Source organism: Tiliqua scincoides, chromosome 14 (assembly GCF_035046505.1).
Source record: "Tiliqua scincoides isolate rTilSci1 chromosome 14, rTilSci1.hap2, whole genome shotgun sequence".
Classification (NCBI taxonomy): Eukaryota; Metazoa; Chordata; class Lepidosauria; order Squamata; family Scincidae; genus Tiliqua; species Tiliqua scincoides.
Window position 1 is genome coordinate 8,921,171 of NC_089834.1, and position 25,061 is coordinate 8,946,231.

General features: G+C 46.9%; 2 protein-coding genes and 2 pseudogenes across 4 annotated transcripts in view; all 4 read left to right on the forward strand.

Moving 5' to 3' along the window:
- The window catches only part of LOC136634191 (clathrin heavy chain 1-like), a 55,474-nt gene extending 40,990 nt beyond the window's left edge, over positions 1–14,484 (forward strand). Inside the window, exons 22-34 of one of the 3 annotated variants that reach the window (XM_066609544.1) lie at positions 100–257; positions 372–536; positions 859–966; positions 1,504–1,671; positions 3,174–3,323; positions 3,766–3,897; positions 4,244–4,354; positions 5,457–5,627; positions 6,944–7,165; positions 9,281–9,301; positions 11,777–11,852; positions 12,496–12,564; positions 13,176–13,267. In XM_066609544.1, coding sequence (XP_066465641.1) covers positions 100–257; positions 372–536; positions 859–966; positions 1,504–1,671; positions 3,174–3,323; positions 3,766–3,897; positions 4,244–4,354; positions 5,457–5,627; positions 6,944–7,165; positions 9,281–9,301; positions 11,777–11,852; positions 12,496–12,521 — 1,508 coding nt within the window. In that variant the 3' untranslated portion in view covers positions 12,522–12,564; positions 13,176–13,267. Of the gene's footprint in view, positions 1–99; positions 258–371; positions 537–858; positions 967–1,503; positions 1,672–3,173; positions 3,324–3,765; positions 3,898–4,243; positions 4,355–5,456; positions 5,628–6,943; positions 7,166–9,280; positions 9,302–11,776; positions 11,853–12,495; positions 12,565–13,175 lie in introns of all 3 variants that reach the window. The other 2 variants (XM_066609542.1, XM_066609543.1) reach the window with 2 other exon arrangements.
- A 572-nt stretch (positions 14,485–15,056) lies between these two features.
- On the forward strand, positions 15,057–15,176 carry LOC136634550 (5S ribosomal RNA; annotated as a pseudogene).
- A 6,216-nt stretch (positions 15,177–21,392) lies between these two features.
- Positions 21,393–25,061, forward strand: part of SLC25A1 (solute carrier family 25 member 1) — a 52,778-nt gene continuing 49,109 nt past the window's right edge. The window contains exon 1 of the mRNA XM_066609739.1: positions 21,393–21,712. Coding sequence (XP_066465836.1) covers positions 21,577–21,712 — 136 coding nt within the window. The 5' untranslated portion in view covers positions 21,393–21,576. The remainder of the gene's footprint in view (positions 21,713–25,061) is intronic.
- On the forward strand, positions 23,223–23,342 carry LOC136634993 (5S ribosomal RNA; annotated as a pseudogene).

Genomic DNA, 25,061 nt, shown 5'->3' on the forward strand with positions numbered 1-25,061 from the left:
CCCCATTCATTTCAATATTTTATTTTTAATATATTAGAGAGAATGTTTCAATTGTAAACTAATAGAAAAACTCTCTTCTCTTTCCCTTCCACCCCAAAGATAACTGGGAGGACCTGGTAAAGTTCTTGCAGATGGCTAGGAAAAAAGCCAGGGAATCTTACGTAGAGACAGAACTGATTTTTGCTTTGGCAAAAACAAATAGACTCTCCGAGTTGGAAGAGTTTGTCAGTGGCCCCAACAATGCTCACATACAACTGGTAAGTGCCTCGTACTTAACCAACAACCTTTAAGTGAGAAGTGAATGCTAGCTTTGTTGGCGATCTTTGAGCCTTGGTGTTCTTGCCCTATGACAGACCCCACTTCCTCTTTAGGTTGGCGATCGCTGCTACGAAGAGGGGATGTATGATGCAGCAAAACTGCTCTACAACAACGTATCAAATTTTGCCCGCCTGGCCTCGACGCTGGTTCACCTGGGGGAGTATCAGGTGGCTGTTGATAGCGCCCGGAAAGCCAACAGCACGAGGACCTGGAAAGAGGTAAAAATGCCTCTTTGTAAATGAGGTTGTAACTGTGATAAGAAATTGAACAGCTAATGGCTGCCAAAACTAGTATACAACTCATCTGTCATAGCATCTGCAGCTGTAAATATTGCACCATCCCTTTTAAAGCTGTCACTGCTAACTGCCTACTACTTGCTCAAAAAAAAACAAAACCCATTTTAAGCTTTCCTTTTTTTTAAAAAAGGGGGGAATTAGGACTGAAGTTGTAAAGTGGCATCTTTGAACCCAAGGGCAAAATGGCTGCCTGGGCCTTTCACCTTGATGTACATACTTGCTAACAGCACTTCTCTGGTTGCAGGTGTGCTTTGCCTGCGTGGACGGAAAGGAATTTCGGCTTGCACAGATCTGTGGCTTGCACATAGTAATCCATGCTGATGAGCTTGAGGAGCTGATCAGTTACTATCAGGTCAGATGCCTTTAACGGTCTAAGGTATAAGTCTTCATGCTACTGCAGTATTATCTGAGGCTAGCCTCAATCTGGCATTTAATATAGTCTTTCTAGAAGGCTTTTGGTATAGGAATTAATGTCATGCAGTTGATTCCCTTTTACAAGGTTCTGTTAAACTAGTAAGGAGGGTGGGGAAGAACTTGTATTTCAGGAAGTCCTGGGTCAGTCTAGTATATAATTGAGGGAGGTTCTAGCAGAAATGATGTTTGAAATCTAAAGAATGGCTAAGTCTAGCTTTGTAGTGGACAGCATAAACAGTTATATAACTATGTTCCTTGAAAACGTATGGATTATAATAATGAGTATATAACTATAATCCTGTTTGTATTCCGTAAAGGGGTTTGGAACTTCCCATATCTAAGCTGATGTTCTTTCCCTATATTTAGGGAGTACCCTTTAAAGCCAAGGTTCTCTAACACTAAATTAGGATTTTGGGGTTCTTGGCCAGTCTTTGCCAGGAGTCTGCAAAGGTTCCTATTGTGTGTTGAATTCTAGGATCGCGGTTACTTTGAAGAGCTGATTGCCCTCCTAGAAGCTGCTCTGGGCTTGGAGCGGGCCCACATGGGAATGTTCACGGAACTTGCCATCTTATATTCCAAGTACAAACCCCAGAAGATGAGAGAACATCTAGAACTTTTCTGGTCCAGAGTCAATATTCCAAAGGTATGTTGTGCAGGTAACATAAGAACAGCCCCACTGGATCAGGCCATAGGCCCATCTAGTCCAACTTCCTGTATCTCACAGTGGCCCACCAAATGCCCCAGGGAGCACACCAGACAACAAGAAGACCTGCAAGGCTTCCTGGGAATTGTAGTTAAGAACATAAGAACAGCCCCACAGGATCAGGCCATAGGCCCATCTAGTCCAGCTTCCTGGATCTCACAGTGGCCCACCAAATGCCCCAGGGAGCACACCAGATAACAAGAGACCTCATCCTGGTGCCCTCCCTTGCATCTGGCATTCTGACATAACCCATTTCTAAAATCAGGAGGTTGCACATACACATCATGGCTTGTACCCCATAATGGATTTTTCCTCCAGAAACATGTCCAATCCCCTTTTAAAGGCATCCAGGCTATACGCCATCACCACATCCTGTGGCAAGGAGTTCCACAGACCAACCACACGCTGAGTAAAGAAATATTTTCTTTTGTCTGTTCTAACTCTCCCAACACTCAATTTTAGTGTTCTCCAGACTTCCTGTTAGTGTTTGTGTCCTGTCTGCAGTGAGCACTCTAAGGAGCCAATAAAAATGTAAAAATGGTATTGGGGTGGGGGCAGTAGACTGAAATTTAGAATTGCCCAATCACAGTAGCTTCTGCTGTACGACAAAGCCAGCAGTGAGGGGGTTCAGGCGTGCATCCTAAGGAGAATTCGGAGTTGAGGCACCACACTAGCTAAGGCTCTGAGATGTATTTTTCACATTTTTATACTTCTGTTTCTCCAGGGAGCTTGGGGTGGTATAAGATTCCTTCCCTTCTTTTGTCCACACAGCAACCCTGTGAGGTTGAGAGATAGTGACTGGCCTGAGGTCACCCAGGAAGATTCATGGCTGAGCAGGAATTTGAACCTTGATGGTGGGATATAGAATGGCCTCCCCTCAGACCAAAGACTGGGCAGGTTTGGATGGGAGAAGGCATTCATTCAGATCCTAGCTACAAGCCATTTAAAGCAAGGGTGTCCAACTCATTTCATACAGCAGGCTGAATCGCATTCACGGTGCCAGTTGGGGGCTGGCAGTGATGTTGTTAAGCAGGAAGTGATGTCATTGAACAGATCATGATCAGAAATGAGCACTTGCTTTAGCTGTAAATGATAGAAAATACACACATCGATCACATTTTCAAGATATGGGAAAGCCCATATCTCCCATGGGGCACCCTATCAGCAGTGATACCTTGGCACAGCTCAGCTGGTGGTGGTGCTGGGAGAGCCCAAGGGCTGGATAAAGAGCTTCTACGGGCCACATCCAGCCTGCAAACCTTATGTTTGACAACCATCATTTGGAGCTTTCAGAGATCAACACTTCTGGTCTCTGAAAGCAAAATCAAGAGCCAGCAAAGCTGGCATGGTATCAGCCGTTGTCATCCCAGTGATGGGTTCTCCTTGTCTCTGTCCAGCATACATATGCTTAAGGTGAACAACAGTTGCCCTCTGTTTTTCAGGTGCTCAGAGCAGCGGAACAGGCCCATCTCTGGGGAGAACTGGTCTTCCTCTATGACAAATACGAAGAGTATGACAATGCAATAATTTCGATGATGAACCATCCTACAGATGCCTGGAAGGAAGGGCAATTCAAGGACATTATTGCCAAGGTAAACCACTGAAATGGCTGGACCTTCGCAGCTGGACCTGGATATGGTGTGTGAAAGGTTTTGTCACAACTTAAAGTTGACATGCTCTGATTGCACTAGCCAGGAGCACCTTGAAAAACAAACATGGCAAGGTATTGAAAGGCTAGTAACAAATCTCCATATGGCTGACTTAGGTATAAATGATCTGTAACTTTCTGAGAGTAGTGTGAATTGGCTCCCTTAAATGTTGCCCTGACCTACTCTTTGTGATGTAGGCACAATATGGTCTGGATAGGATTTGTCATTCCTAAATATAACTGCTGACATACTCTGAGGTGCAGTTAGTAGGCACTTGAGCCTCAAATGGAATCATTGTTGCTTTTAGGGTCCTTTCCTAAAATACTACATCAGTTGCATTGGTCCACAGCTCATCTTCTAATGGCTCACCCTTGACTGTCTGTAGGTAGCCAACGTGGAGTTGTATTACAAAGCCCTACAGTTCTACTTGGATTATAAACCATTGCTGATCAATGATCTCCTCCTTGTGTTGTCCCCACGGCTGGATCACACCAGGACTGTCAGTTTTTTCTCCAAGGTGAGTTGGAGGCACACAAGTTCATGCAAAGTGTCCAGGTTTGTCTGCTTGGGGTCTTCGACTTCAGCGGGGGCAGGCTTACCTTTTTTTAATGCAAAGATTTTGGTGTTGTGACTATTTTCAACTTCCAGATCTGTGGCAGCCCACACTTTATAAAACTCTTAACAGTATTTAATGTTCCCAATCTTTAACTTTGCTTGTAAAGGTTCCTTTTGGTTGGGCTTTGTAGAGAGGGCTGGTATGCAACTTGACTAACAAGAGAAGACCTTAATGTCTGAGTACCCCCCTGTACTTCTGAGGTCCTGCAAAGCAGTTTTGTCTAAAACTTACCCTTCTTGTTTTACAGGTTAATCAGCTGCCTTTAGTAAAGCCTTATTTGCGCTCAGTCCAGAACCATAACAACAAAGGAGTCAACGAGGCACTGAATAATCTCCTAACGGAGGAGGAAGACTATCAGGTGAGCTCTTTGAAGTGTTATGGGGGTGGCTTGGAGCATGGATGTGGGATGGAAATGGTGAGGAACAGTATGAACGCATCCAGTTCGTGGGCCTCTTCTTCAGAGCTCCCTTTCTAAAATGGTTGGCAACCTTCAGTCTCGAAAGACTATGGTAGAAGCCTACAGCACCCAGTATTCCCAGGCGGTCTCCCATCCAAGTACTAACCAGCCCTGACCCTGCTTAGCTTCCAACATCAGACAAGATCAGGCATCTGCAGGGTAACTGCTCTGTGTTATATCCAGCAAGCAGGGGCTGACTTGGAAGAGTACCTGCTTAAGCATGCAGAAGGTGCCAGGCTCCAACCTCCAAGTGGGATTGGCAAAGACACTGGAAAGCTACTGTTGGAATAAATAGTCCTGAGTTAGGTGGGCCGAAAGCTGGACTTGGTGGAAGTCCAACTTAATTACTTTCAGTGTGCAAAAGCAGACCGATGGGAGCCATAGAGATCATGTTGGTATCGGAAAGTCAGGGTAGACTTGTCCACCCCGAGGCCAGACGTACAAACTTTGGCATGACGTACAAGCTGGAGAATTCTCTTGGGTAGTTGAAACATCCTCATCCTCTTAAGTTCACAGTAGTGGCTGATGTTTAAAGTTGGTCCCACAGTAACGCTTGAGAGAGACAACATAGAAGCCGCCTTTTCAGAAACGTATTGCGTTTCAGGGGTCTGTTCATAAGTACAGTAATGCCCCTATCTGTGCTGTTGTAGCTGTCAGTTTCACTGGGGGGTGTTGTCAGTTTCACTTCCTTATTGCCAAATTCACAAAGGTTCTATCAGTTTCACAGTGGTGCTGCTTGAAATGTCCCCAAGTGGTTTCCGTACCCAGAAGCATTGGCTACCAACTGAAAGTAGGATCTGAAGGTGTTCGTTCATACATTAGGCATTCATAAGTAGGAGAGCTTCTGTATAGCTGACATAGCTCCTCGCCTGTTTAAAAAGCTGCGGCATACCTGTTCTGTAGCACTGATGGAGTAGAGGCAACCTTGGTTTTTGTAGGGCTCTTTTTTTTTTTCCTGGCACCCTTTTTTTGGTGCCATCTCACTTCTCCTTCCTCCAAACAGGGCTTGCGGGCATCCATTGATGCTTACGATAACTTCGACAACATCACGCTGGCTCAGCGGTTGGAGAAGCACGAGCTGATTGAGTTCAGGCGTATTGCGGCTTACTTATATAAAGGCAATAATAGATGGAAGCAGAGTGTGGAGCTCTGCAAGAAAGATCGCCTTTATAAGGTCAGTGGTGGTTCCCTTTGGGATGGGGGTGGAGTCTTTTTTTGTGTTTGAAAGACAGAACAGCCCTAGATCTTTGCTCTTAATGTCTATCTCATGATGCTAGAGAGGTGCCATAGTGGAGTAGTAGGTGCTTTTGCATGCAAAAGGTTCTCAATTCAATCTCAGGAAATCTCCGAAGAGAAGCCCTGCTGGATCAGGCCCAAGGCCCATCAGCATCTTGTTTCCCACAGTGGCCCACTCACTGTCTCCCAGGAAGTGGGGAAGCAGGAGAGAAAGGCATACCACTGTTGCTTCCCTGCGGTTGGAATTCAGAGGCACGCTGCTGCTGAATCTGGAGGGAGCATGTAGCCAGTAGACCTGCCCATGAATTTGTCCAATCCCTTTTCAAGCCACTCAAACTAGTGGCCATTGCCATGTCTTGTGGTAATGAGTTCCACAGACCCATGATGCACTATGTGAACTACCTCCTCTTGTCAATCTTATTCCTGCCAATCAATTTCATTAAAGGTCCCCTGGCTAGTATTGAGGGGAGATAATGGGCTACCTAGAGAGTATCGCAGGGAAATTCCTGTCTGAATTATGTAACACTGTTGATGATGGTACTGACCTACCTGAACTGAGGACCTGACTCTGCAGCTGCCTATGTTCTAGAGCAGCGGGTGGCCAAACTTGCTTAATGTAAGAGCATGTATGATAAAACTTCAGATGTTTGAGAGCTGCAATAATTTAAGAAGCATTTAAATTCTTAATTTGCTCACCCTGAACACTGAACTTATGTTTTTAATGCAGTGGACTGTACAGCTTGAAAATGTATTTAGCCTGTTAATTGTGGTGCGAAAAGGAGCTTAGTCAACCTGTTCCCACGAGCCGCACATTATATGTCAATGTGGCTCGCAAGCTGCTGTTTGGCCACCCATGTTTTAGAGTCAAAATATCTGATGTAGCTACTCTGGCCAAAGAACAGAGTATGATGATTCAGCTCAAGTGTTCAGCTTTGCAAAGGAGCTGTTTCATTTTAGGATAGCTCCGTATTCACAAGATGGGTCTGACGGAAACTGTTTGGGCTAAGATTGCCTTAGAAGTGGGGGATCTTGGTGGTTCTGGGAAGATAAATCTTGACAAACACAGCCGGAGACCAAAATCCTCCACTTCTGGAGTGTTTAAGAAAGTGCAGCTGGCTGACAATGTCTTGGGGCCCAATCCTAACCAGGTCTACTCAGAAGTCCTATTTTGTTCTATGGGGCTTACTCTCAGGAAAGTGTGGTTAGGATTGCAGCCTTAATCTCATTTGATTGACAAGGCTGCTTCCCTTGTAGGATGCCATGCAGTACGCGGCAGAGTCCAAAGATGCTGAGCTAGCAGAGAAGCTCCTTCAGTGGTTCCTGGAAGAAGACAAAAAGGAATGTTTTGCCGCGGCTCTCTTCACGTGTTACGACTTGTTGCATCCGGATGTGGTCCTGGAGTTGTCCTGGAGGCACAATATTATGGACTTTGCAATGCCTTATTTCATCCAGGTGATGAGGGAGTACCTTGCCAAAGTGAGTATGGCTTCTCAAAAGACGTGCTGCTACTGCGGGGCTGTGGCTTCCTAAGCGGTGTCCTCCTTGGCCTTGTGCGAGAGGCTGCAGCCCGTCTCCTTCTTAAAACGGACTCAAAGTTTTTATGATGCAGTGATGTGTTTCAAGTTGAGATGCAGCAATCTGGGGAGCCAGGGGGGAAAAGCAAATCCTGTTGTGGGTTGTAACCAGTATTTTCCTCAAGGGATCCATGCTGCTACATAAGAACAGCCCCACTGGATCAGGCCATAGGCCCATCTAGTCCAGCTTCCTGTATCTCACAGCGGCCCACCAAATGCCCCAGGAAGCACACCAGATAACAAGAGATCTGCAAGGCTTCCTGGGAATTGTAGTTAAGAACATAAGCACAGCCCCACTGGATCAGCCCATTGGCCCATCTAGTCCAGCTTCCTGTATCTCACAGCGGCCCACCAAATGCCCCAGGGAGCACACCAGATAACAAGAGACCTGCATCCTGGTGCTCTCCCTTGCATCTGACATAGCCCATTTCTAAAATCAGGAGGTGGCACATACACATCATGGCTTGTAACCCGTAATGGATTTTTCCTCCAGAAACTTGTCCAATCCCCTTTTAAAGGCATCCAGGCCAGTCGCCATCACCACATCCTGTGGCAAAGAGTTCCACAGACCAACCACACGCTGAGTAAAGAAATATTTTCTTTTGTCTGTTCTAACTCTCCCAACACTCAATTTGAGTGGATGTCCCCTGGTTCTGGTGTTATGTGAGAGTGTAAAGAGCATCTCCCTATCCACTCTGTCCATCCCCTGCATCATTTTGTATGTCTCAATCATGTCCCCCCTCAGGCATCTCTTTTCTAGGCTGAAGGGGCCCAATTGCCAGCTGCACGGCAGCTTGGTGGTGGTGGTTCCAGATGTGCGACATCACCACTGTGCATCACTAGACTTCAGGAACTCTGAGCTGCAAGGAACTCTGCTTAGCTGGGTTTTGAGCTGTGCACCTTTAGAGGAAATGATGGCTTAACCAACCTACTTCCCCTGGGAAGCACCAGCATTTAGTTAACAGGGTTCCAGTTCTTAGTTTTGTGCTCATACGATTGTTGGAATGATTAATGATCACTCCCCATCACCTTTAAACTAGGATGTGTTTGAGTTGCAGTTGATAGTGATGCTTGAACAAGCCAATGTTGGAGGATACTATTGGTTTACTTGCAGTTGAGAGCACTGCTTGCAGGAATGTAACCTCGACATCCTTTCCTTTGTGTTCTTGAAACACTTTAATGGACCACGATTACGGCAGCTTTCGGTACGACACTGAAGTCCTGAATAAAAGCCACATCAAAATGGCACGAAAGCTCTATTTCTATGTAACCTATAGGCCATTCCCATTTGAGTTCAGGTGTGAAACTGTAGGGTTAGATGTGTTGCGTTGTGCCAACACACCATGTATATGGGAAAGACATTTTTTTTAACTAACAATACAACCTCAATCAGTAGAAGCAACAAGAGATGTGATTTTGTGTTGAATGATACAGGTGGCACCTCGATAGCCTGACACACTACAGATAACCAAGGTCTACCTTTAAATGCCTTGTAACAAGGGCAAAAAGCATCAAAATCCAATTTCCTACCTTTGCATTGTTAAATTACAATTTCATTGCATTATTCACCCCATCTAGTGGCTGATTGTGGTATAGTGTCTATACCAATGTGTTCAGGGGTGACAATAAAGGAGCAAGAAACTTGGTAGTGGGTCTTTAAATCGATTCCCCCCCCCCTCCACTGTGGGTTTTGGAACAGAAGCCCAGTGGATAACAAAGCATGACCTATATATGAATCACTCTGAGATGCCCTGGCCTGGAATTGAAACACAAGTAACTAGTTCACTGCACATGAAGTAAGATACTATTGCTGATTCAACATCTGAGGGAAGATGCTGAACTTTTTTGTAGCTATGCATATAAACTGACACTTAGACCTTTAACATAACTTTGCCAAAAAATGGCAGAAGTATTTACTTACCTGGGTGGGTTTGTCCCCCATGTAACAATTGTGTGTATCATTTTGAGATTGGTCTTGGCTTATTAAGTATTCCCCTCTGAATTTTTTTTTTTGCAGGTTGATGGTCTGTTTAATAAGGTGACGGTTTCTCTAGTTTTATTGTGTGTGTTTTTTAAACTTGTGTCTGTTTTAAAACACATCTTGGATTCTAAGGGAGCCTAGCTGTAGCTGTTGCTGAAAACTGAATCATCTAGCTTGTTCTAACTATTTTGTATTCCTAATGTTAGAGTGAAACACACCTTCTCAAACGACTTGGCTAAATCCAACCAGACTTTGCTTGCTTTTTTCATCTGTTGGACTCCAGAATTATTTAGCATTTGCTAACTTGGTTCTATTTTTTCATGACTCTCTTGACATGTACCTAAAAGACTGATATCATCACTCTTGAGGTACTATACTTAAATCAAACTACAATCAATTGTTTGAAAGTGTGGTATTAAGTGTTTCATCCAGAGTGTGTGGGGGGGGAGACAGCTAATTACGATTACATCTTGGGAATGGTTGGGAACTGAAAAGCTAAACTGTTGGGCAGAGTGTTAAAATGAAATTCCGCAGCCTATACAACCCTCCATTAGTGTTCTCTCCCCCAGTGTGAGGGGGCATGTGCTAGCAAAAATTACGATCTACTATTGTTGACCAACAGTGCTTCAAGCTGAACTCTGGCTGGATTTGACAAGTGACAAACATCTACTAAACACTCAGTCTTCCCAAAATAGCATGCATGAAGAGACTGGTTTGAAAACGTATGAGAAGCACAAACTAATATAGTACCTGTCATTGAAGAATGAAGTTTTTATGTAAACATGTTTAACTTCTCTCATCTAAGTCTTCCTAACAGCCAGTTATGTATCTCTCTGCCAGAAGGCATACATCAATTAACACAGTCTGAACATGTAAAAACAAGGGGAAATTAAGCTATCCCAGTATGTGTGTAACACTATAGTCAAAAGCATGTCCCCTTCAAATTCTTCCACCCACAAGAGGTAAACTGTCTCTGGAGGGAAGGAATTGCATTTCTTGACTAATAGACATGCAACTGTTGGAGGCAGTTGCATGTCTTGTGTGCTTAAGTAGGATCCATCATGACCTGGTACCATTGTCTCAAGGGGCATTGGCTGGATCCTGGTGCAAAAGGAATATTAAAGATGGTTCTGAGAATATACCTGGCCCTAGGAATTTGGGTGTGATACTAAAGTTGAACTCTTAACCTCCTACACAAAAAATCCACTCCTAGTTTTTTCCTCATCCCCTACTGTGCTGAAATAACCTGATTTAAGAGCCTTGAAAATTGAATCAGTCTTTTTGCAATTGCCCTTTAGATAGGTATCCTCCTTGCTCCCCCATTCTAGAATAAATACCCTGACTGCCACTCTCAACAGAAAGTTGAAACTTCTACAGATTGCAGTGGATGAAAAACTTATTTTCTGTATGTGTGGTAAACACACTCCCCCCCCCCCCCCCACACACACACACTATTTTTGTAGCAAACTCAAGGAACAGTACTCTGAGTGTTTAGGAATCTGAGCATGAAGGCAACCAACAGGGTTTAGATTTTTATTGGGGGACCAGCTATGTTGGCAGAGGATCAAAGTCTGATCCTGAAAGGCAGGTCTTGTAAATTGAATGTATAGTATCCTAGCTTTCTAAGACATGAACTGTAAATGTAGAGATCCTTTTCATAGGAATGGCCTCTACAAATGAACACAGGTTGACCTGTGGCTAAGACGGCAGTAGGTTTAAATGAGGACTCCGCTTTCTCAGCAAAGCAAGTGGCAGCCACACTAAAACCATAGTTGTGTGTTGGCAGTGCCACTCTCTTCTCATCCTGGAAAGTGGAACCAGTAGTTTGGAACTGAAGTTCTAACTCCAGCTGCTTTCCACTTGAGTGAGGCTTGGTGCTATTTAGGCAGCAATTGAGAGCACTTTTTTACATGGCCTTCTGGATTACATAGCCATGAACAAATAGCATGAGAGTCATGTATGGCATAGGCTTGTGGAGACCATTGTGATCTTCCCTCCTTAAATTCCAAGTGTTCACTGTTCAAAACAAAGACTTGGTTTTCTGGCTGACTAGTATGGTTGTCAATTTATGTGCTTGAAAAGCTGCTGAGAGTGAAAGTAGATTTTTGTCCCTTTTTTGCTGTTGAGCTTAAGTTGCCCGTAAGACGCTGTTGCAGACTGAATACGTTCTACTACAGACTGACACGTAGGTACTTGCTTGGGAGTAAAGTCAATAGAGTTCAATTAGGAGGCAGGTCTTGGATTGCACCGTTATGGATACACACAGGCTGCAGTCCTATATGTGCTTGCCTGGGAGTAAGGTCCATAGAATTCAATGAGGAGACAGGTCTCGGATTGCACTGTTATGGATACATGATCACCTGCTGTCTATGTCTAGACTTTATCTGAATTAGGAGGCTGGACAAGATCCCACAGGCACCATGGAACATTAATGCAGCTGCTGTGATGGGTGGCAGTCTATGCTCTAGGGGCAGAATGTAGACTCTAGGTAAAGTTCCTTCACAAATATTTGCTGTTTGCTTTATAACTTAGGTGGATAAGCTTGATGCTTCTGAAAGCCTAAGAAAAGAAGAGGAGCAAGTATCGGAACCTACTCCAATAGTATTCGGTAGGTGGAAGATTCAACTTTCTTTGATAGGCCCTTAACACATTTAAAGTCTGGTACTCATTTCTCTCCCCTCCTCTATAGGATGTGGTTGGTGTTCAGTTTAATTCTGGTGGCTGTCCTATAACTTGGTGTGTACACATTTGTAGAGAACTAGCCACTGTACCCTAGAGACAAGACAGGCTTGCAAAGAGATTCCTTGCACATGCACAAATGGGTGTCTAATACAGCCCTGCTCCCTTGTGACCCTGAGTGGAGGTTACATTCCTAGGCACACCCAGCCCCAAATGTCTGACTGGCAAAACAGCATGAATGACCCATTGCAGCAAAAACTGTATCTAGCCTCATATGGCCAAACTGTTTAAGCAGTGGATCTCACCCTTGCCTTTCTGCAGTAGATAATGTTCTCTCTGATTGGAATGACTTCAGTTTTAGAGCTCAGTATTTCAAGAAGATAGATTTAGTGCACCTCTAATAAGAGACATGCCGGGGAGAACACTTGCCGTTATGACAATTTGGAAAGATGAAACCTCTTCTCAGAAAAGAGAACCAGTGAAAACCAGTACCCTCTTGCAGGAGTTTAGTAAAAGTCTCTTGTTCTGGGCTTGGGTTTCCAAAAAAACGTGTGTCCCTGTTTACATTCCAGATCTTTCCATTAAAGGAAGCTGTTGACCCCGTGGCCCACTCTAGTGGGAATGGCTTAAACCGAAACTCGGTACTCCCCTGCATGAGGCATGTGTGGTTTTTAGTGTGCCTTAATAACAGAGGCCTGGTCTGTGGCAGAGTTAAGTCTAGACTGGGTGACCCCAACTAACAGGTCTAACTGCAGTGTGTTAGTTCTGGCTGTGCGTAACCTTCTTTCTGTTTAAAAAAAAATGCGATATTGTCTTGAATTTCAAGGCCTCAGGAAATGGGGTTTAAGGGAAATGATGAAAAGTTGTTGGAAATGCATGGGGGGAAATTTCTCATCAAACCCCATTTTCATAGTTTAATGTCTTGTACAGCATGGGAGCTATTGACTGCAGTCGTTCCATTCAGTGAGCCACCTGCAATAAGCCAAACAGTTTTCCAACTGGGGATGCCAATAGACAATGTAACCTAGTGCATAAACGGACTGTAAAAATGTCCCTTGGTACTTGGAGTATTGGCTCTTCACCTGGCCTAGAATATGGCAGTGGCCTTCCCCTCTTTCTGTTCAGTCTGCCTTGTAATCTCTAACTGCCCCCCCTGAATGCAGTGATCTTTTTCTGGACCCTTAGTGACTGCTGGGTAGCATGAATAGGGATGCGCAGGCCATGTTTCTAAAATGGATTTGCTTCCTTCCAGGTCAGCAGCTAATGTTGACGGCCGGCCCCAACACAGTACCCCCACAGGCCAACTTCCCCTATGGATACACAGCACCAGGATTCACCCAGCCACCCGTCTACGGCTTCAACATGTAACCTGCGCTGCGACAGACCTTTCTAACCGTCTGGCCAACTTCTTCCTGTCCCTTTTAATTTTTTTTGTCCAAGAAGGCACAGATGACTCCTTTCCTGGCAAAATGCCCTTGCAGTCCCACTTGGGTTAAGAGACACATCCAAAGGACACTGTTATTTATTGCTATGTCCTGTAACATTTCAACCTCCAAAAGGCAGCTTTTTTTCTCTCCTTTTTCCCCCCCTCATTATTGACATTTCAAGGCTGTGTCTGAAGCTGATATGGCACCTCTGAATCTACATTATGGCAATAACTTCTTGAGGCCAGGAGCAGCTGGGGGAGGTGGGTGTGGGGGCAGAGCCGGTGCTTCCCTCTTGTTCTCCTTCACGGCCGATTCCTCTTGCCAAGCTGCATATACATTGGGAAATCTCCTGGCACCAAGCAGTTAGTGCTCTAAAGAACCGATGAAGCTACTTTTGGGGAGCAGGGACTTGAGTCCAGGCTTGACCTGCTGGTGGGACAGGTTGGAAAACAGTAACTTAAACACAACACACACACACACGCTCCTCCATCTGTTTGCAGTACCGTGCAAAAAGGAAAAGTGTAAAGGAGACGGGTGTTGGTTTTGACAGAATGTCGCAGAGAAGCCTCTCTGCCTTCTGGAGTAGTTCCTAAATGTTTAGGAAAGGAGTTGGATCACAGCGTGGACTTTTTTTTTCTTTCTTGCTGCTCAGTGGCCTTCAAATGGTACAAATTTAATAAGTCTCCAGCTGTGTGATCTGGTTGCAAACATCTGGTGGGGGGGGTGTCTGGCCAGCCACGATGGTACAAAACTGTTGATGTCATTGACTCCTAAATTAACAGGCAAGTTGGCACACATGTCTACTTTATTGCTTCTTGAAGCCTTGCTTTCAGGCTCAGAATCCCTCCAAGTTGGCTTGACCAGAGCGTCGGCCCTCTGCGTGCCTAGAGCGACCTCTCCAAACCGCCCGGGCTCTCGTGACGTCAGCGGTGTGTCCGCCGCGCACTCTTTCCTTCTGTAGAGAATGCCAATAGGAATGTATTACTTTTTTCTTTTGCCAACTCTTTCAGAGACGTGATATCATTAACAACCATTTTATGTACTTTAAATTAGACCACAATGTATAATTTATGGCTATGGATCTTGTGCTAATCATGAATATTATGAAAGTTGAATTATAAACATGAAATCAAACTGGTGTTGCTCCTGTGGTTTGAAATGCAAGAATGGGCACAAGAGATCATGGGAGCCAGCCTTGCTTAAGATGGCTTTACATAGTGTAGCCACAAAGGATGAATACTCCATCCCCTTTTTCCGTGCTTTAGAGCAGCATTTCTTAATCTTTGGCCCCCCAGTGTACCACTCCTCATGGCTTGCCTCAGTTTCTCAAACGGTGGGTTGGGACCCACTAGATGGGTCGTGAGCCAGTTTCAGGTGGGTTGCATAGCACCTAGCTCGGCCGCCATTGAAAATACAGGGTATAGAGCTGCTGGGCAGTGTGGACTCCGGGTGGGAGAGAGGTCTGGTGCTTAGCCCTGAATAGGTGGGGACGCTGGAAAGGGGAGGAGGAGAGAAGGATCAAAGTCTGCATTCTGCTGTGGCTTCTGAGCTGGAATGCTTGAGTTCTGAGCTATGCAAAATAACAGCACAAGCATGCTTTGCAATGGGTCCTTTGGCTTAGGTATAAAGCCTACATTGATGATGATGATGCTTCCAGTCATGACATCACTTCCAGGTTAATGACATCACTTCTGGTAGGTCCCAGGTTTTACAGCAACTGTTACCCTGCACATGCCTGATCTCATCTGATCTTGGAAGCTAAGCAGGGTCAGGCCTGGTTAGTACTTGGATGGGAGACCGCTTGGGAATACCGGGTGCCGTAGGCTTAGACCATAGTCTTTCGAGACTGAAGGTTGCCAACCATCTCCCTATACTGAACACTATCTCCCGATCTTGTCTGATCTCGGAAGCTCAGCAGGGTCAGGCCTGGTTAGTACTTGGATGGGAGACTGCCTGGGAATACTGGGTGCTGTAGGCTTCTACCATAGTCTTTCGAGACTGAAGGTTGCCAAGCAAAACTTCTGGTAGGTCCCAGCAGACTATCATTCTAAAAAGTGGGTCCCGGTGCTAAAATGTTTGAGTACCAGTGCTATCTTAAGTACCACCAATACCAGTTACATCACCCCATGGTCCCGCCCCTTCTGGTCCTGCCACATGGAAACTCCTGTGAAGGTGGGAAATATTCCTGCACTTACCAGTGACCAGCTCACCACTTGATAGTCAGCAGTGCTGCCAGTAATAATGGTGAGAGCCTACCTGAGACAGAAGCTGATCCTCCAGTCAAAATCTCCCTGGGCAGTGGAGGCAGAGCTTTACAAGGAGGATTGGCTTTGCATGCCCCTGGGCAGCAGCTTGGGTATGACCAGTTGAGAACCACTGCTATACAGCTTGCTGGAGGATCCTGGGGTACCATATTCCTAAGTCCTTGTACCTCTCCTCTTTTCCTTCCTCCTACTCTAGTTATCGTGTGGGCTTTGTGGCAGCCATAAGTAATTCTCTCTGTCCTTACATTGCACCAAGCAGCATTTGTGCTAATTGGAGCAACCTGGCTGTGGTGGGGGGGGGAGAGAGAGAGAGAGAGAGGTGGTTGGCCTGACTCTCCTCCTCTCCTGCACCCTTTCAATGGGGATTAGCTTGTGGGCCCTTGAGGGCTATATCAGAAAATCTCATTGGCTGCTGTGGGAGTTACAGCAACCTCAAGTCCCGGCTTTTCTCAAGTGCAGTTTGAGGATGCTACAACTCCCACACTCTTGGTCTAATCTGGTAGGCAAGAGTGCAGCTTATGTCCTGGGCGTGAATCCATCCTGAGATGCAAGGTTATGAGACGAAGATGTCCAAGGGGGCTATAACATCCTTTGTTTACTCCTCAGTGGCATTCAAGTGCTACACCTGTGATATTAAGCCTCCAGGTATTTCATCTGCTTGCAAACATCTGAGACTGTTTTCTGGGCAGCCATCTGCTGCAGCGGAAACTGCTACTATAACTCATCATGGCTCCTGGGGTATCTTTCAGAACTTAAAATGAAGCGTGTTTGCTACGAAGGCCCATGTGGCAAATGTCCGTCTCTTCCAAGGTTTTAGTGTCTTGGAGATTGATGGTGCAGCTTGCCTGGGGCCTTGCTATCATAGCTGCTGCCCTTTCGCTACACTAGGGGGCAGCACCTACCTGGGGAGCAAGTGTGTTTACACAGAACGGCTTCACACCACTAAACTATTTATCAAAATGCGGATGTGTGTCTTGTCCAGTCTTGCGGTGGGCGTACTCTGCCAGCCATTCTGCATTCACCTGCAGCTCTAACAGCAATAATACACCCAACCGCCCTTCCCCTTTGCAAAGCATCTAATAGAAAACCTGCATTAAGCACTACTTTTATATGTAATGGAAAGTGGGGGTGGTACTAGGTAGTGCTTTCCTTGCAGGGGTGGAGGGTAAAGGCAAGCATGCATGTGATCTTGTCTTTGCTTATCCTTAAGGCACCTTCATTTTAAATTGCTAGTAGCAAACAGGCTTCATTTTAAAATTGCTGTTCCTGTACTCTTTCCAGCATAATTGCTTTTGGCACGTAAAAAGCTTACCTACAGAAGCCAAGTATTTTATGCAAGAAAGGAAATGCATGCATAAACTGTAAAGCGATACCTGCATTTAATATACAGCTGGAGCTTTAGTAAGATACTACTCTTAATAGTAAGGCCCAACTTTTACTCAACGTTTCAGTTTTTCTGCAGCCCCGAGAGAACTTAACTTGAGGAGACCTCTATGATCACACCCCCCTCCAGGATGCAGCCTTTGCCCTGTTGGCACAGAAAGTTGGATAAGATTGGACCCTAAGGCTGTGATCCTAAGCCTTCTTTTCAGGCCCCAAGGAATTAAAAGATTTCCGAATAGACATGCCTAGGCTGCTGCTTTAAAAGCCTTAAATTGAGAGTGCTGCCTGCTCAATTCCTATCCCTAAAGGGGGTTGCAACAAGTTCCAAGGGACCAATTTTCAAGAACCTGAATTCCTGAACCACAAACCTATTTTTAAAATGCTTAGTAGTGTCCTCAAGCCACTGGCACAGCTACCCTCTCTGGTACCCGGGGCCATAGCTCTCCATGTCATCCCCTTCCCAGAAGTGCTAGACCGAGAAGTAATGATGGGTGATGTCATCACATCAATGCACTTACTTCTGGAGTGCTTTGGGAGCCACCCTGAGTGGCTTGCAATGACTGAGTGCCTGCAAGGTGGGGTGCAGGAGAAGGTACTGTGGTGGCATCCTTGTTGCTGCAGTACCTTCTCCTACAAACCCCCCCCCCCATGACACAGACAGGAAGACATGGTGGGTGAACTGGCTCTGCCAGTGGGGATGCAGGTCGGAACCCCCTCAAGTCATGGTGCCCAGGGCACTCTACCCCCTTTGCCTCCCTTAGCTATGCCACTGTCTGGAGCAGGCTGTGCACACCCCTGTGGCCTTGGCTAGGAAAGGGAAGAGAAGGCAGCAGCCCACTCAAGATAGCAGCATAATCCTCTTATCTAAAAGTATCTAGCCCCTATATGACTCCAATCCTTTTTATTGCAAAAGAGAGAGAAGGCCACACTTCAGAATCCATAAACTCCTAATCTGTGCCAGGCTTCTTCCCACCTCTGGTTTCCTTCTCTGCAATGTGCCCTTTGGACTCGAGCTCTGCCTTGGCTGTAAATCCTCCAGCATTTACCTTTTGTTTCTGAGACAGTCTGATCTTCCGTGTACAGCGATACCTTGTGCTTTTGTCTGGTTAGGGGCCAGAGCATGGATGAAAGTAAAGAATGGATGAATGTCCAAGCAGAGCCTCATTGAGTGCGCCAATTTAGTTTGCCCAGCAAAAAATATAAATAACTAAACACGGGAATGAGTGCCAAACCTAAATAAAAGAAACATAAGAACATTGATGAACATTGTGGAAGGTTGGATAAAGAATTCTGGGGGTAGAAGCACTGATGGGGAAAATATTTCTGCTGTTAAGGTGTGTGGGGTTCGCTGCAGGCAAAGCAGGGAGGAGAGGATATGCTGAAATCCTTGGGGGACTGCATATGTTTTGGGAGATCCCTTCTAAATGCCAGAATTCCTACAAGGGCAGAGTTGGAAGCCCTTGTAGCAAGCAAAAACAGGGCAAGCCACTGGTTTAATGGGACTTACTTCCAGGTAATTGTGTGTAGGACTACAACCTGACGGCCCAATCCTATCCAATTTTCAAGCACTGATGCAGGCGCAATGCAGCTCTGATGTAAGGGAACAAACAGTCCCTTACTTTGAGGAGGCCTCAATGACTGCCCCCCCACTGCAGGACGCAGTGCATGCCCAAGCTGCACTGGGGCTGGAAAATTAGAGAGGATTGGCCCCCTGAGCCTTCCTACCATCTCACAAGGCTGGTTAACCTGTATTCAGGCTGTCCAACTTTCAGACTAGAGAAGGAATCCATGCACTTGGAAAACTAGCAGCTCAGGGAGAAGCCTTGGCAGGTTGTTGTAGAAGCTGGTGGCAGGCACTTCTGTTGCTGTTTGACAGTGGAAAATGCCTTTTTTTATGGGTGTCTCCTTTCACCCCACCAAGAACAGCAAGATGGGCAGCCATGTGTGTGGCCTGGCCAATTTAACAAGAGAAATTGTGCCAGTATTTTAAAGCTGCTGAAGAATTGTTGGGGAAATAAATCTTGATTGGCGAGTGAAGGTTTATGGGGCTTTTCTTCTTAAATTGTTTTTTTTTTTTTAAGGTAGCTCTGGCTTTCTTTTGATCTCTGGGAGATCAAAGCTCCATTGGGAGCTGCCTGCAAAGTTTTTGGTATGGTGGAGATAGTTGAGAACAGCTGGAGCACAGAGGCGATCTTTATGCCTCTTGTCCTTTATGACAAAAGCACCTTTATTTGGATTGTTTATGCCAAAAAAAGGTGGAATGAATGAATGAAAAGAACTTTATGGTCTCTTGTTATCAGGTGTGCTCCCTGGGGCATTTGGTGGGCCACTGTGAGATACAGGAAGCTGGACTAGATGGGCCTATGGCCTGATCCAGTGGGGCTGTTCTTATGTTCTTAACTACAATTCCCAGGAGGACTTGCAGGTCTCTTGTTACCTGGTGTGCTCCCTGGGGCATTTGGTGGGCCGCTGTGAGATACAGGAAACTGGACTAGATGGGCCTATGGCCTGATCCAGTGGGGCTGTTCTTATGTTTATACAGGGGACCAAATGCTGCTTCCATTCCCATCTCCTGGCCACTGCTGCTGTCACTACCCCCTTTGCCATCTCTGCCTGGATTTATTCTCCTCCTGGGCATGCTTTGTTTGACAAAGCAGGCAGAATGGAAACGGAAGCACTGAGAGGATGGGTGGGTAGGGGTGGGTAGGTAAGGGCTTTGGCAGGGAGACATTGCAGCCCCTCCACTCCTCTCTCCTCCTTCCTGTTCCCCTCTTCCAAACCCAGTGGCTGTGAAAGCCAGGAGTAAGACCAGCCAAGGCCCTTACTGACCTGAGGCGATAGAGTCAGTCTGCCTCATTGACAGGCCGACTGTCCATAAGAACAGCCCCACTGGATCAGGCCATAGACCCATCTAGTCCAGCTTCCTGCATCTCACAGCAGCCCACCAAATGCCCCAGGGAGCACACCAGATAACAAGAGACCTGCATCCTGGTGCCCTCCCTTGCATCTGGCATAGCTCATTTCTAAAATCAGGAGGTTGCACATACACATCATGGCTTGTAACCAATAATGGATTTTTCCTCCAGAAACTTGTCCAGTTCCCTTTTAAAGGCATCAATCAGGACCACACGTAGGCATTAGAACAGGATCTCAATGTGTTCCTGTTTTGACTTCAATTTTATTTAATCAGAAGATTTTTAAATGATGGGATGCAACGGATTAACTGGCTGGATAGTACAGCCCTACTCCTAACCTTTATTCCTTACACTGTGTAATCCTAGCTTGGCCTTCTCCTCCCACATTTCCTCTTCCTCTCTTCCTTTTCCAACCCATCCCATGGAAGGAGGAGGAGCAGAGGTTAGGAGGCAGAGAATGCTGGGCACTCTCCCCTCCATGCAGCCCGAGGCAAGTGTTTCAGTTGGCCTCCTGCATGGGCCGGACTTGGCTGTGATTAACTTTGCCTGCTGCCCTGTCTTTGTTAGCCTTTAGCATGCCAAAATCCCCTGGTCTTAACATAAGGACCTCAGAAAAGCTCTGCTGGATCAGGCCAAAGGCCCATCTAGTCCAGCATCCTGTCTCCCATAGTAACCCACCAGATGCCACAGGAAGCACACAAAATACCTGCATCCTATTGCCATTCCCTGGCACCTGCCCTTCCAAGGTAGCCCTACTTCTTAAACCAGGAGGCTGCATAAACCCATCATGGCTTGTAACCTGTGATGGACTTTTCTTCCACATATCTTCCCATAAGAACAGCTGCACTGAATCAGGCCATAGGCCCATCTAGTCCAGCTTCCTGTATCTCACAGCAGCCCGCCAAATGCCCCAGGTGGGCATTCCCGAACCCCCTTTAAAGGCATCTAGGTCTTCCAGTGCCATCCCCACATCCTGTGGCAGGGAGTTCCGCAGACTAAAGTCACGCTGGCTCAAGAACTACTTCCTTTTGTCTCCCTCCACTCAGTTTTTGTGGCTGTCTCTTGGTCGTGTTTGACCCCTTGAAAGGCTGTGCTCCTGTCCGCACCTGGAGTGGCTCCCTGTGAATTCCAAGGGGCTTACTTCCGAGTAGGCATGCCTAGGCTTGCACCTCTTTGCTCAGGGAGCAGGTGATCCTGGCTCTCCCCTTTCCACCTTAAGCACCCCCAACACATCTCACCAGACCAGCCTCCCTGGGAAAGCATGGTGCGTGCTCAGCCTGGTGCACGCTTTGCAAGGAGAGAGACGGACACCCCCTCGCAAGCCCCCTCCCCAGCTTGCAAGAGGAGATCCCGCCCTCCATCCCCGCCCCCCTGCTTGCAAAGGGGCTGGCTCTGCCCCCTCCCTCCTCGCAGGCGCATGCACAATGCAAAGCTGTGACGCCACGGTGGCTGCCACACCCCCACTTTGGGGAGAAGGGGGCGGCGGCTGGGGCTCGCCAATAAACTCCTGCAGCCAGGCTGAGGCTCGCAGACCGCGATCTCCACCCCCCCCTTTTGCATTTCCCTGTTGCACTTGCAGGAGCTGCTCTTTTGCAAAGTGCACTTTGGAGAGAGGTGGGTGCCAGCTTGCCTGCTCATCATTGTCTGAACCCACTGCAGGGATCATGCCTGCGCCTTCCTCCTCGCCTCCTCTCCCTCCCCCTGCCTTCGTTAACCCTTTCCACACCCCCCGCTGCCTGGCTGCAGCCGCCCCCGCTGGCAAAGCGAAACTGACTCATCCAGGCAAGGCGATCTTAGCAGGTAAGGCAGGGGTGTGTGGGGGTGACTTTGATTTTACTGCCTTTGGGGGGGGTCGTTGGGGGCTTCTTTTGCATGCAAAAAATACATGGCACAGTCTTTTAAAGCCCCCCTCCCCACTTGTGATCCCCCCCCCAGGAAAGTTCCTGCAACTTTGTAAGAGAGATGAGTTGCAAACTGGTGCTCTCCCTTCCATGTGGATCTTGCATGGGGGGGGGGTGATCCTTCCTAGTAAGGGTGCCTCTGTGTGTGTGTGTGTGTGTGTGTCATTTTGGCTGGCTCTGGGATGTGCCTTGCGTTGCCTACTTGTTTGCAACCGGTAGTAAGCTCACCCAACAAGCTGTGGCCAGCCCCTCCCCTCCCTCTCACCAGCCCTGCGGTGTGCTGATTGGTTGGGTTGCACTCAGCTGTCTCTTCCGATGAGCTTGTGGCTCAAGTGGCTAGTCCCTGGGGTTTCAGTGCGCGCCCCCCCCCCGCGCCCCAGTTTGCATAGATCAGGGCAGTGGGGGCAGCAGCAGGAGACAGGGATATGGGCAAAGAAGGAACAGAGCACCCAAGAGAGAACAAGAGAGAAGCATTCATGCTCCTAGGCTAAAAATGAATGCAAGTGAGCCTGTGGGCGAAAACAGCTGTTCATTTGTTGATGTGCAACTGTTTCTATCATAAATTTGCAGAGGATTTGAGTGGGAGACACAATTGAGATGCACAAAATTATCCAGGGAAGGATAGAGCAAGTGGTTCTCAGTATGTGGTCCGTGGACCACAGGTGGTCTGCTGGAGGACCCTGAGAAGTGGTCTGTGAGGACTCAGGAAGATCAGGTTGCAGCTGTGGTGGGCCGTTCTCAACCCTCTCTGGTGGTCGGTAGACTTCCCCAAGGAATGGACAGTGCCACTGCTGGCACTCCTCTCTTACTAAATGCCCTCCCATGGACCAACAAATGTAATTTTTGTGTGCAGGGGAGTGAGGGTTTCATGCGGTCCACGACAATTCTGATTTTTGCCTCAGTGGTCCGCAGACTCCTAAAGGTTGGAAACCACTGGGATAGAGGGATGTTGTTTTTCCCTCTCGCACAACACCAGAACCAGCGGGCGTCCACTAAGGTTGAGTGACGGGAGAGTTAGGACAGACAAAAGAAAATATTTCTCTACCTAGTGTGTGTTTAGTCTGTGGAACTCCTTGCCACAGGATGTGGTGATGGCACCTGAAGGCCTAGATACCTTTCAAGGGTTGGACAGATTTCTGGAGGAAAAGGCCATTGCAGGTTATAAGCCGTGGTGGATATGTACAACCTCCTGGTTTTAGGCTACCTCAGAGTGCCAGGTATGAGGAAGTGGTACCAGGATGCAGGTCTCTTGTTGTTGTCTTGTGTGCTCCCAAAGGCATCTGGTGGGTCACTGTGAGATCCAGGAAGCTGGACTAGATGGGCCTTTGGCCTGATCCAGCGGGGCTCTTATGTACATGGTGCCTTACATAAAGGGTAACACAGGCCTCTGCTCTGAGGGGCATACAGTGACATGCAGTAACTGTTACCCTGCACATGTGTGATCTCATCTGATCTTGGAAGCTAAGCAGGGTCAGGCCTGGTTAGTACTTGGATGGGAGACCGCCTGGGAATACCGGGTGCTGTAGGCTTCTACCATAGTCTTTCGAGACTGAAGGTTGCCAACCATAGTGACATAAGGGGGAGCGCCACAGGAAGGGGAAGGAAATGGAGGCAGAGACACAAAGGGGAAGAAGAGGCGAATGGTTACAGGTGCGTAAAGCTTAGTTATGGCAGCATTGTGGGCTCTGTGCACGAGAAGTGCATTTTTCCCCAAGTTATGGCAGGAGCCCAAGGGGGGGTGTAGCACAGGTTAAGTTGCTTGTCTTGGGAGAGGTGTTGTCAGGCAGGCACTCCCCTCCCCACAGTGTTGCCTGCTAATGCAAATGCTTTGCCATTCACTGAATGTGTATTAATGCCTCTTTTTACACTCCCTCCTCTGTAGAGTTGTGTCTCTCTTGGGGGTGTTGAACTGAACCCCAAAGCCAAGTTCAGGGTGCCAGTGAACTGGAACCGAGCCCCTGCAAACTGAACTTCAGATCTCTTGATGAACTGGAGCAAAACCCTTAAACCGTCAATGTTTTTTTTTTCCCAACCTTTTCATCTCATGGCACACCGACAAGGTGCTAAATTGCTAAGGCACACCATTTGTTTTAAGACAGTTGTCAAGGCACACACAGTGCTGGTAGGAGGCTCACATTCCCCAATGACCCTACTAATTAATGACACACACACGCACCAAAATCCCACGACACATTTGCGGGTCAATCGAGGCACGTCAATGTGCTTTGGTACAGTGGTTGAAAATTGGTGTGATAAATGATATACATGTACACCCCCCATTTTCTGTTCTCCCCCTCCCCACTACAGCACACCTCCTTCCACCTCTGGAAGGAAACTACTGAGCCCAGCAGAAAAAAAATCATAAATACTGCTAGTACGTTTCTCTGACTTTGAACATTCTTAAGAGTTGTGTACTAAACCATATACTTTTTCTCTGACTGACCCGCTCTGGCTTATCCTAAGAGCAAGATTGAGTGATGAGTCCCTGGTAGCCAAAGGATGGGGCACACTTGCCCTAAGTGCACAAAGTGGTCACAAGTTCACCATAAAACGGTTCAGTGAATGTGACGGTTGTGGTATTTTGTTTGCGGTACCTTTTTGCATCCCGTTATATGTGTGTGGTTGTCGCGGGAGGTACCGTAGGAATATTCTAAGCAGTTTTAAATGATGAAGTGTGTTCTAAATTGCACTAAATCAGCACTGTTGTTGTGTTATAGAATCGTAGGTTTGCTGCACTGGAAGAGAAACCCCACAGCCTCAAGTAGGAGACTTGCATGTTGTCATCTTGCACTGCAAGCGAGAGAGTGGTTGATATGCTTCTGCATGAAATGTTAGCTAAACTGGTTCAAAGTCTGAATCGGAGACTTAAAATACTGATGAACCAGAAGTGAACCCTTTCCCCCCCCTTTTTTTAGTGATTCATTTCCCTCATCATCCTTGTGTAGCAAGCAGAGAACCTCATTTTGTCCCAGGTTCATTAGCAGTGCAATCTTATGCAGGTATACTCAAAAGTAAGCCCAGCGGAGCTTAGTCCTAGGTAAATACATCTAGTAGCAGTCACCAAACTTGTGACCGCTGTGTAGTGCTGAAGCGGTCTTTGTTTACACCAGCACTTACCGTTCCACCTTGCGGCTCACAAGAAGCCCCTCCAGTCACCACTGCAACTGTGCTCTGGGCAGTTGTGTCTGTAGCCCACTGTCCCAGTGGGATTTGTGCCCCGATTTCTGGGCAGACTTGATGGCGCAGAA